This window comes from Cyprinus carpio, chromosome A10 (genome assembly GCF_018340385.1).
Source record: "Cyprinus carpio isolate SPL01 chromosome A10, ASM1834038v1, whole genome shotgun sequence".
In the NCBI taxonomy this organism is placed as follows: Eukaryota; Metazoa; Chordata; class Actinopteri; order Cypriniformes; family Cyprinidae; genus Cyprinus; species Cyprinus carpio.
Window position 1 is genome coordinate 16,606,903 of NC_056581.1, and position 13,221 is coordinate 16,620,123.

A 13,221-nucleotide genomic window follows, 5' to 3' on the forward strand; every position below is an offset into this window, starting at 1 on the left:
TAACTGTTGCACTCGGCTATTATTCATATTTTTTAAATAATTTAAACAATAATGGCTTATGTAAGTGGTTCTTCCAGTTTTGCATACTGATCTGACACATGGTGGCAGCATAACATAGCCAGATTCACTGTAGAAATGTTTGCACTAAAATGGTTTGAATGGATGCATGTGAGTCAGTCTTTGTGTGCTCATGTATGTATTGTCATGCATTTTGATTTTCCTCACAGAGAACGACATGGAAAGGAAGATGTCCAGAGAGCAACACAATAGTGAGACCCTGCTCTGTAAATACTGGCCAGGAAACCGTGTGACAGGTTACAGCCTGAACTAAAGGAATAGGTCAGAAACAGAGCGGTTTATTTATTCTAGAAACACATCAAAGGCCACTTAAATTAGGAAGATGCTGACATTGTAACTTTGCTGGAGAAAAAATGAAGTAGGCCAGTGAATGAATGTGGGCTGTATTAAGAAATGCTTCCTCTGTTTGTTGAAGAAATAATGTTGATATCTCTCATTTGCTTTCAGAAACTGCTGGCCATTACTTTGAAAACATAGCCTTAATTGATATATAGCATCTTCTAATTTATAAACTATTTAAACTTTTCTTTGTTTTTAAGTATACTTCAGATTTGAGTTTAGGGCCCTCCAGCGAAGTGAGCTTGATCACTGTGGGGCATTGCTTCATTACAGATGATTTGGTCAAACTAAATGCATGAGAAACATTTCAGACCATTTCTATGGAAACTTGAAAACTGACATCTTACTGTATAGTCCTCACACAAAAGAGCCTGAGGTCTGCAGATCTGTAGTGTTGTTTCAGCACCCTTTTTCTTCTCGATTCATAAAATCCGAACCAGGGGAGATTTTTCTTACATGTAAATGACTTTGGATCAGGAAGAAGGTCAGCACTGCACTGTATGATTGACTGAAAGCTCACAATAGTTCCCTCTGACCTGCCGTTACTAAACTAGCTTATATAATATAAATTTCAACTACACTAGACCAACAACACAAATCAAAAAAAGAAATAAAAAACAAATCTGGATAATGTCTAGTTTGTAGTCAACTCATCAGCGTTTCTGCTGTGTTATTGGCCCGACGAAAGCTGATAGTTATAAACAATGGTGCAACAAAACAAAAACATCATAAAAACAGTGCTGCAATCATTCATGCGGCCAACCTAGTGCAGGAGCAAACCGGAGGAAAACAATGATGGGAAAATCCTGTGTAGAAACAGTGAAATCATCCAGCTGCTCCCCACAGTCACCTTCCTGTGCTTCAGTGCTGGTTATTAGACAGCAGCCAAACAATTAACATTTGCAATTAATAGTTCACTCCAGATCTGAACAATCACAGTACAGCTATTTGGCAGTCACACAAGCATTGTTGTTGTACTTTCGTTCTTCTGTAACCTTGCTAATTTACAGTTTGGTTTCTTAACTGAAATTATGCCATCATGCTATTTCATCTGAGTATCTTATCTTTCCCTGGAGCTAAGGCCATTGTTGCTAAGCTTATCGTGGCATGCATCAAAAAAAAAAAAAAAAAAGTCTTTCAAACACAGATATCTCTACATACGGCTTGAGTCCCTCCTTCAGTGTAAAGGTGCAGTCACATTATCATAATTTCAGCAAAATTTCATGGACAAAAATGGTCTGTTGTATATTGTCAATAGTATAATAAACAAATAATCAAAAATCAAACACAATCTAATCACAACCAAATAAAAAACAAAATCCAACACCAAACAAACAAATTTATTTATTTATTATTATTATTATTATTATTATTATTATCATTATTTTGTAATTGTGAGTTTAAATCTCACAATTCTGAGATTATATGTCAGAATTCAGAGAAAAACGTTTGGATTTGTGAGATGAAAACTAAGAACTCGGTTTAAAAAGTCAGAATTCTGAGAAAATGCCAGAATTGCGAGATATAAACTCATTTAGCAGATGCTTTTAAAAGTTGTCTTGCAAATGAGGACAATAGAAGCAATCAAAACCAACAAAAGCGCAATAATATGAAAGTGCTGTGACAAGTCTCAGTTAGTCTAATGCAGTACACGTAGCAAGGTTTTATATATATATATATATAATAAAAATAAATAAATTTATTTAAAATAAATAAAAAGAAAACAAGTAGATAGAATAAGAAAAGAATAGAGAACACTAGTGATAAGGGGTGATTTTTTTAATAAAAAGAAAACAAGTCAAAAGAATAAAAAAATAGATTGATATTATTAGAGGGTAATTTTTATAATAAATAAAAAGAAAACAAATAGATAGAATAGAAAAAGAATAGAGAACGCTAGTGTTAGAGGGTAATTTTTTTAAATAAAAAGAAAACAAGAAATTCTTGCAATTCTGATTTTTTTTTCTCAGAACTGTGAGAATCAAATTCCAAATTGTGAGATATAAACTCAGTTTATATAAAAGAATATTAGAATTGTGAGATAAAAGTCACAATATAAATTTTTTTATTCCAGAAACAAGCTTCCATACATTCACACTTTGAACCCGTTCTGAAATTTTCAATAGCAATCCACAGATTTCTCTTTTTTAAGGTGGTCACATAAATTTGCAACTTTGACCAACAGAAAGCTGTTTGTTTTGAATGTGAAGTCTGTGAAACTCTTACTCATATTTGCGTAAACAAGTTTTGTTTCGAAACTTTTTGCTATCTGGCATCTAGTAGCTTATTATGAAACCTGGCTACCTGGTGAAATTACATAAGCACTATGCAGAGCATATGGATTTGTGCCAGTTGCAGTGACGTTGTGGCACCTTATTTGTTTCTGTTTGGAATGTCTCAAGGTGCTCGATGTACAACAGGATGCTTCATGGTCGCAAACTGGGCATAGAAGCTTGCTGAATGCTTCCTCCAATGAACAGCAATGACTGCAGGCCACAATAACTTTTCTTGGGAAACTGGCATCTCAGGAACACATAGGGTTTGTCTAAGGCATCCATACAATAGCTCATTAAAGGTGGATCGAGCGGCTTTGCACCAGCTCGGTAAAGATGCCTGGTACATTGCAGGAAACGTTTATTGTTCTGTACAAGCTGTTTCCTTGTTTCTCTTCTCATGACGTACAATTGAAGCAAGACGGGTGGGGGTTAAGGCAAATGTTTCTTTCTTTTCTCTTAAAACTCAAGTCAAACTGAAAGCTATGAATTTTTCAGAAATGCAAGTGCAGAACAGTGGAGAATGATCTAAAATATTGAAATAATAATAAAAATAATTATTACAAAACTAAAAGAAACTAAACTTTCTGATCTAATTATTATGGTTATCCTTTTATTTTATTTTATTTTATTTTATTTTATTTTATTTTATTTTATTTTATTTTATTTTATTTTATTTTATTTTATTTTATTGCAATAAGGATTTGGGTTAGTTAAGCACTACCATACAATATTAGTTATATTTTGAAAATTGCAATGAATTTGGCTGTTTGAGTGAAGTTGAAATGCAAATAGAATACAGTTGTTTTAATTTCATTGTGTTAAAACCATTAATACAATTGTGATTTTCTATGCTACTGAACATCAAAAAAAATTAAAAAGGTTATCTGAGAGGCTATACAGTCCATAAATGTTTCGTTATGATTGTACCGTATGGACACAGGAAGTGGCCTCAGTGTTAAAAGAAGACGGCTGATCTCAAGATTGATAGGGAAAATGGCTCAGGAAGTTTGAAGGAAACAGTGAGTCAGATGAGTGAATTTTTCTCCACTTTGAGGGACCAGTTAGAACCAGTTTGCCCTGGGGGCAAAAAAGATGAGTAATTTCCAGCAGAATATTGGATGAAATGATGGTCATTCTTGTACAATGACTGTAAACACTGCTATAAACGATGTACCTGACTCTCGATTTTCTTCAGAAATTACAACATTAATGTACAAGATACAATCAGACCTGCTTCCTGGTGATAACTGGACCTGGATATAAATGTCATTACTGTACTTGAGGAACACATTATAAAATTAATTTTGTAATAAAGCCATGACTCATGAAGGGTGGGTGGAACTCAGTGACTCTTAAAGTTTGGTATTCGATTATTCCTATGAGTAATTGTGAATATAAACAAACCTCCTTTGTCATAATTCCCCTTGAAGCACCAGCCTGCATTCCCCAAGCTCAGTGTTTAACCATTTCTTCATTACAGTATCCATTAATAATAATACAATTTAGTTAATATTCTAGTACAGAAATTCAGTAGGTTCTCTCACACAGAAGTAGAATATGTTCGTCAGTCCATTTATGTACAGATTTGTGCATTTCTACTCTACATAGAACTGTATAAATAAAGATATATGCATATGTATTTACATTATACTTCAGAAAGAGGCAATAATTAAAGATGTAGAATGAATTATGGAAATGAATTACAGAACTCAGGTAATGATTAATGTGTTAGCTGTTTAAGCTGGAGATGGCATGGGGGAAACAGGTTTTTATGTCTAGATGTTCTAGTGCACAGAGAACTGTAGCGTCTGCCTGAGGGGAGAAGTGCAGACAGGTTGTGTCCGGGGTGAGAGGGGTCTTTGATGATGTTACCTGCCCGTTTATTTACTCTGGAGTTGTACAAGTCCTGAAGACTGGGCGGGTGCACACCAATGATCCTTTCTGCCGTCCTAACAGTCCGTTGCAGTCTTCTTAAATCTGATTTGCTGGCTGACCCAAACCAGACAGTTATAGAAGAGCACATAACCGACTCAATAATAGCCGAGTAAAACTGTGTCATCTGTGCCTGTGGCTGGCTCTTTTTCACAATGGAGTCAATGTGAATGTCCCACTTCAGGTCCTGAGAGATGGTTGTGCCCAGGAACCTGAATGACTCCACTGCAGTCACAATGCTGTTCATGATGGTCATTAGTCATTAAGTCCTGTGATTTTTGGTTTCTTGGGTACAGGGATGAGCGTTTGAAGCAGGAGGGGACTTCACACAGCTCCAGGGATCTGTTGAAGATCAATGTGAAGATGGGTGATAGCTGGACAGCACAGGCTTTGAGGCAGTCTGGAGAGACTTATCTTCTGCTTCCTGAAGACTTTGCATACATCCTCATCATAGATCTAGAGTACAGGCTGAGAAACAGTAGGGGGAGGGAGGGGGAGGGTGTTGATGGCAGTGCTGTAAGACGGTCGGAGTGGGTGTGAGGTGTCAGACCAGGCTATTGCTTTTCAAACCTGCAGTAAAACTTGTTCAGGTCTACAGCTAAAGACATAATATCCTAATGATGACTTTAAAAGTCGAAATTATAACATACTAAGTCAGAAGTGTGAAATAAATAAGATGGAAATATGACAAAAAGTCATAAAAATTACAATTTTTAAAATTCAAAATTATGACTTTATAAGTCAAAATGATAATGTACTAAGTTGAAGTTAAGGCTTTAAAGGTCAAAATGATGACTTTAAAAGTCAACATTTTTTAAAGCTCATAATTATGACGTCATCATTTTGATTTATGTCATAATTTCAATTTATAAAAGTCAAAATTTCAAATTTTTGTCTAATTTCTAAATTTTGTCTTATAATTTTGACCTTTTGTGTCAATTTTAACTTAGTATGTGATAATTGCTGTGACTTTATATCTCATAATTGTGATATTTTTTTTTTTTACATCATAATTTTGATTAACAAAACAATCATCATTTCACCCCATAACAAATCATAATATCATATCATATCATATCATATCATATCATATCATATCATATCATATCATATCATATCATATCATATCATATCAATCATCATATCATATCATATCATATCATATCATATCATATCATATCATATCATATCATATCATATCATATCATATCATATCATATCATATCAACATAAGTTTAAAATCACAATTTGTCAGTCCCAAACACTGTGTGAACGTAGCTGTGATATTTTAAGTCCATATTCAATGTAAATCCAGTTTTTTTTTTTTTTTTTTTTTGCCTGATTAAGGTCTTATATAATAAATACTAGTAACTAAGCATAAGCAAAACCAGTTGCATGCAATCATGAGCATTTCTGAAGAAAATAAGTTTAGATAGTTGGAAAAGCTTGTGAAAGATTAACAATATAAAAACGAATGGTTGATTGCATAGTTGGATTCACCATTATGCTAGAACAATAGTATTGAGGGAAATAATAAGACAGGACAGGATTTCCCGCACTATACAACTCCATCCGTCCCCGGCCCACGTGACTCCATGTGGCTCACCTCAGCCCCACTGTTCATCACCCACGGGCCGAGATACAGCTGCTGTGACTGTTGCCAAAGAATGAGGTCTTGACGCTTTGTTTCTGTGCTCACATCCTGACCGATGTTACTGATGAGGCCTAGTGGATACGTGTTTGATCCCAGACACCTGGCATGGCTTCTGTGTACCGCTCAGACTAGAGGAAACATCTGCAGAAAACATGCGCATCAGCGTTTTTTGTGCACTTCTGGTGTAGGTGTCTGTCAAAATTCTTGCTAAATGTGATAAAACATATTGCCTCAGTGGAATGCTGGGACGTCCGTGGCTAGTGCATGAACATGATATGAGGTCAGGCTTTGATTAACACAGCTTTGTTTGTGTTCTTTCTAATTATACTTCCATGTGGATGAGGGGCTGATTGCAGAAAATTACGGTTATTAGCTGACCCTGTTTTAAAGTGTGTTTTGATTAAATGTGTACATCGTTTGCATGTGCAAAACTAGATACTATAATGCTAAGTTGTTCCGGATAGTTGCTAATAGAGTTGTGCAAAATCAAACACTGTAGAATACCCATGACGTGTCACTCGTATAGTTTTGAATGGGGAAAAATGCAGTGCTCAATATGGCCGCCCTATCAAATGAAGCCCCACCTTCTGAATAAAAGAGCCAATCACTAATCTGTTAAGTCATCGCGTCACTGCAGCTGCTGTTAGAAGTCCCGGTTGCTATAGAAACAATCAGCTTTCTGAGACGTGTGCTTAGGACTGCGCATGCGCACTGGCTGGTCTAGCCTGAAAAATATGTTTTTTTTTTTAACGCTAGTGAACAAAAGAAACAACATTTATGAGACTTTTGTTGTCAGATTTCATTGGTGATTTCAAATAATAAATCCAACCATACACTCCTTTAAAATAAAAAAAAAAAAAATAATAAAATAAAACTTACAAACAATAAAAGATCAAAATAAAAAAAAAACTTTCAAACAAGGCTTTATCAAACTAACATTCAAAGTTTGTTAGTTACATTTGAAGTTTTGAAAAAAAAAAATAGTTAAATGAATTTCAATTACATTTAAATGTGAGTTTCTGTAGCACAAACGTGAGTTTTGAAAAACTGTTTGCCCTGCTAATGCTTATACCTTTTGCATACTTGATTCTAATGCATTCTGGTCTGGCCTGTTTGTTTCTATTACTCCGTTATCATAAAAACTGACTCTTGCTTCCCTGTGGTAATTTTCTTATCAGATCCCTTCCGTTCAATTTAGGTCACAAGGTAGCGGTTCTTACGCTTTGCACAGATGCCACATTAAATAAGAAGACTTCATCAATTGCATTTCGGGTTTCTAGAGGGTAAATTTTCCCACTGCAATGAGCAATATAAATAGTTATAAGTAGTAAACGTTAGCGTTTTGGTGTGGTCTGTCTTGTAATCATCATGCTACATTTACTGTACAGTAAACACATAAAGTAAGAAAACATGAATCAGCCAGTGACAGCATCTGTCTCTGTCATCTGCAATTACTGGCATCCTGTTTTTTATTAAAAAAAAGGAAAAATGTCACTTCACAAGACTATGTTGGCGACACAATCACTAAAACATCAAGGAGGTTGGGATAAAAGCTGATATTAAGAACCAAGACTGTGCATTTGTCTTTAGCTTGTTGATATAGGTAGTTTTGTCAGTTTACATGAGACAATTTTAACATATATTTATAAATGTTTACAAATGATTGTTGTACTGTACATAATCTCTTAAAATTGATCTTACACTCTTAAAAATAAAGTTTTTTCACAGCAATGCCATAGAATAACCAATTTTGGTTCCCCAAAGAACTTTCCAGTGAACAATTCTTAAAACAACATTTTAAAAAGTTTTAACCCTGACCCTCTTGAAGAACAACAGCCTGAATCAACAGAGATTTTCCTGCTTCGGTCTGCTTCATGATTAGTGCTGCTGTCAAGGTGCCACCGAATGTGTTGCTCAGCATTTTTACCACAATATGGAAAAGTGGCCGACCTACTGATAGTACACTTTTGTTTTTTCAAGAATCAGAGAGCTTTTAAATTCCCAGAAACCTGGTTACAATAAATGTCATTAGCTTTACATGGAATTAAGTATCTGGGACGCCCGGTAAATGGACAATTGAACCTTATGGACATAGGAAATTGTCACTTCTGGGAAAGCAGCTTTGTGTGAGAAAGCACTGTTCATTTAACTGTAATCTAATAAGTTATATTAAATAAAAATTCTTCATTTGAAAAAAAAAATCAATCAATCAATCAATCAGTAAAAGGTATGAATTGTCAGTGCAGACTTCCTTGTATGCCTCGTGGTGACTAGACGTAGGTACAGTAGAAGTTGCTCTGCGAACATTCATCTATTTTTTTTTTTTTAGCTGTCTTTGTTATTTCTGTTATTTATTCATAAAGTAAGTGACTCTGTAACATATCTACATGAAAAAATGCCAAAGCCGGAACACTGATGCTAAAAAATTAGCATTAAAAAGTTCTCCATTTATGTGGAGAAATAATTTCTTGTTCTTCTTATATTAAGAAGTTATAAAAAGGCTTTTTGAACTTTCTGAACAAGCTGGTAAACTAGACCAAATGTATGCGCAACACTCAACTCCATTATTATTATTTAACTGAAGTGTTTTTTGCGATCTGAATATAACTTTCTTTCCACCACCCGGCTTCTGCTTAAATCTCGACACCATTTTTATGAGTTTGGTGATAAACCAGGTAAAGCACTGGCACTACAACTTAGACGTAAACCTGCAAAAACATTTATCACCCAAATCTAAACCCAAGAAAGGAATATTGTATCAGACCCCCAAATTTTATACCTTCCTAAATTTATTTTCCTGTTTCATAGTATTCCAGTTATCAGGAATTAGATCTTAACCGTGTTTTCACAGACTAGGAATGGTCCAAAACCCTTTGTCGAGTACATACCTGTACCTCCTCTATTTGTACTCATCATTCTCTTATTCAGTTTAAGATGTTACATAGAGTGTATTGGATAAAGGCTAAATTGTCTAAAATTTACCCTGGTTTTGATCCAACTTATGATCAGTGTTGACAGGCTCCAGCTACTTTTTATCATACTTTTTGGATTTGCCCAGCATTTACCTCTTTCTGGGCATCACTATCCAAGGCAATTTCTGAATGTTTTATTTCAGATATTGAACCATGCCCTCTAGTAGCATTATTTGGACTTCTGCTTGATAATTGCTAAAAGGTTTATATTACTGAACTGGAAAAATCCTTCCCCACCAAGCTACTTTCACTGGATGCACGACCTGATGCAGCTTAATCAAATGGAAAAGATCAGATTTACAATACTTGGTAATACAGAAAAATTTCACACTACTTGGCAACCCTTCTTGTCACATTAAAAAAATAAAAAAATAAATAAAGGAAGGAATTTTCACTTTCTCTATACCTGGACTTTACGGTTTCTTTCCCTTGCCCCTGATTTACTATTAAATGGAGAGCACAGAAAAAATTGTTGGAAGTGTATATATTATTATTTTTTATATCTGGCTGATTGAATAGCATCAATTAAAAAAAGACTTAAACTTAAAGTATGAAATTGTCTTTACACTTTCTGCCCTTCATTCTGAAGTCATTGGTTCAATAAGACAAGAACAAAACAAAAACTGTTTGGCTCTTGAGTCTTTGGTATCTAAGGTGGTACCGTGGCTGTCTTCCGTCATTTTCTCTGCAGCTGCACGTTCACAATCACAAATATGAGACAGTTCACCCCTCTTCCTGTTTTTCCTCCACCACTCCTCGGCATGCTTTAGGAGAGGAAGCAACAAAGCATACGTTATGACTGTACACATGACACACCAGGCTGCACGTAGATGAAACCGAATCACGCAAGTTGACATTAAAGGATTAATTAACAATATAGAAGCATAAAGTAAAGAAATATATCATGCTTAATGCAATAAAATCACGTGTTTTGTAATTCCATATGAATGGCATTGTTTGAATTATTGACTATTATTGGTTAGTCTAATTTTTACTTGAATTTAACTGGTTTCTGATTTAAATAAAAAAAGGTAACTATGAAATTTTATCTTACAGTTCTGACTTTTTTCTTGCAATTCTGAGTTTATATCTCACAAATCTGTAAAAACTTTTCGCCACGGAATAAAAAATAAAATAGGTAAATGTGACTTTTTATCTTGCAATTCATTTTTTTTTTTTTCTAGCAATTATGAGTTTATAACTTGACATTCAGAGATACAAGCTCTAATTCTAATAAAAAAGTCAGTTGTGAGAAAAAAGTCCGAAATATGTGAAAAAATGAACTTTATTATATTATTATTATTATTATTATTATTATTATTATTATTATTATTATAATTATTATATTTTATTTTTTGTACTTTATTCAGAAGGCTATTTCAGGGTGCCAGATTAACAAATTACCTGAATTGTGTAATTACCTAACAAAACCGAATCGTTATGTTTTAAATGATTTTTTTAAAGAGTGCCTTTGAAATGAGCAAGAAAGACAAAAAGATCAAATGTTCCTGTGGCTCAGTGGTAGAGCATTGTGTTAGCAGCGCAAAAGGTTTTGGGTTCAATTCCCAGGGAACACACATACTTACAAAAATATGTATAGCCTGAATGCAATGTCAGTCACTTTGGATAAAAGTGTCTGCTAAATGTGTAAATGTTAAAAGACAGGTAAAAGATGCATAACTTAATAGTTTCTAAGATGGTCTAGTTGGTTTCTAGGAAGCTGTGGCATATAGCTAGTGTGTTATAGTTGCTTGCTTATGGGTTCTGGCTGGATACTAGGTGTTGATATAGTTGGTTACTTTGCATTGTTAGCATTGCTTCCTAAAAACATCTATGAATTTGATCACTGCATTACAGTTGCATATCACTTCGCCAAACGTCCACAGAGTGGCAACAGATCCTCAATTTAAAACAGCTAAATGAAAAAAGGTTAATTAACTCGGATAAACCTATGCTTTTAAAAGTAATAAATGTAAAAACAATTGTATTTAAAAATAACTAAATAGACTGAAACCTGCCCCCCTTGTGTAAAGGATGCTTTTCTTCCTAAAGAATACCAGGCAGGAAGACAAGTAAGTCGCACTTCCAGTATGTTGCTTCTACCGTCACTTTTGAAAACTCAGAGTGAATGAGGCAGGCAGTTTGGCCTTATCCAGTTTTGTCCAGTCGCTCTCACTTCTGACTGGCTGTCGGGAGATGCACTGCGCTCCCATTGGCTGGAGCCGCTCCTCTTTGTTGTGTGAGCACTATAAGATCATCCTCCCTGCACTCAAGAGCAGAAAACTCCCAGCGCATCTCATTCTACAACACTGGCGAGCAATGAAGAGATACTTCTGCTCTAAACACCTGCTTTGAACAAATTACGGGATCTAGACTTTCTAAACTGAGAAAAAGAGCATAAAAAACTTTGCAAAGATGATTTCTGCATGTCTGGAGATTATTGGACTTGGCTTGAGCGTCACCGGGACCCTTTTGGTAATGGTTGCTTGCGGGCTGCCCATGTGGAAAGTGTCCGCCTTCATTGAGGGCAACATCGTGGTGGCGCAAAACATCTGGGACGGGCTGTGGATGTCCTGCGTGGTCCAGAGCACGGGTCAGATGCAGTGTAAAATGCACGACTCAGTCCTGGCACTGACCACTGACCTCCAGACTGCTCGGGCTCTGACGGTCATCTCAGCGGTTTTGGGTGTCCAGGCACTGATGATAACCATCGCCGGCGCTCAGTGCACCAACTGCATCAGTAAAGAGTCCATCAAAGCCAAAGTTGTCAACGTCGGAGGGGTGATATACATCATCGCAGGCTTGTTTGTGCTGGTGCCTCTGTGCTGGATGGCCAATAACATCATCTCGGACTTCTATGACCCTCACGTCCCTAATGCAAAGAAGAGAGAAATTGGAGCTGCGCTCTACATCGGATGGGCAGCGTCTTCCATGCTTCTGGTCGGAGGAGTGATTCTTTGTTTCTCTCGTCCAAATGATGAGAAAACCTCGTATCCTCTAAAATATGTACCTCCACCTATAAAAAGCACATCAGTCAATGGGGACTATGATAAACGAAACTATGTGTGAGCCTCGATGTTCAACCATGGACTAGTAGGTTCAAATTTATATGAAAATGGTGCTGTAACTCGGCTCTGTTTCTTTTAAATGAGTGTGAGACAAATATTGCATATTCATTAAAAGTGCATGTCATTATGACAAAAAAGAGTTTAAAATAACTTTAGATGAAGTATTGTCAGACTGCAGTCAGCTTCCCATTTACATGCAACAGGTCTTGTACCAAACTTAGCAAACATTCAGATAATCAATTGACAGAATGTACAAACTTTGACTGTATGTATGTATAAACTATGTACGATTGTATTTTTCTGTCTTTAGCTCCTTTAACAGTATGTCATTGTAATAATGTATTAGATGTACACGGGTATTTTTGTCTTAGTTAATGATATTATGGTCAGCAGCCCACTTGTTTGCGTTTGATTTTAATCTCTCTGGCTTAAGGGGGAGATGGGAGAGTCTATATTTCTTGTTTTTGTTCCGCTTTATGAGAGTGCACTAATTGACACGCTCTGTGCTTCAGAAAGACACTGGATAATGCCTATTGTTCTGCATCATTAAACTCCAGGCTGCAGCTTTACATGAGACTGTTTTGATCATCTAAACCTCCTGATTGTACATAGTTGTATGAAACCATTTTTCAGTAAATTTGTGCATATTCAAAGTAATAAATAAAAAGTTTTTTGATAATAATGTGTCCTGTTGCATCATTTTGATGGTACATAATTGAAGCACATTTCTTATGTGTGAAAGTGTACACTTTTATAATAAAAGAACTGAAGAAAAAGAATTACTGATTTCTTTCTAAAATTAACCAACATTTCCTGCTTGTTTTCACAGTTGAATTGAATAAATATACTAAATGGCTCCCTAAATTACTAATATATGTTGACAATATACTTAAAAAACAAAT

The 13,221-nt window shown here is 35.4% G+C and overlaps 1 protein-coding gene across 1 annotated transcript; it reads left to right on the forward strand.

Moving 5' to 3' along the window:
- Positions 1-11,532: 11,532 nt before the first annotated feature.
- On the forward strand, positions 11,533-12,998 carry LOC109097354 (claudin-5-like). The gene has a single exon (XM_019110978.2). It carries the CDS (start codon positions 11,667-11,669, stop codon positions 12,318-12,320), a length of 654 nt encoding a protein of 217 aa, XP_018966523.1. The 5' UTR covers positions 11,533-11,666; the 3' UTR covers positions 12,321-12,998.
- Positions 12,999-13,221: the final 223 nt, after the last annotated feature.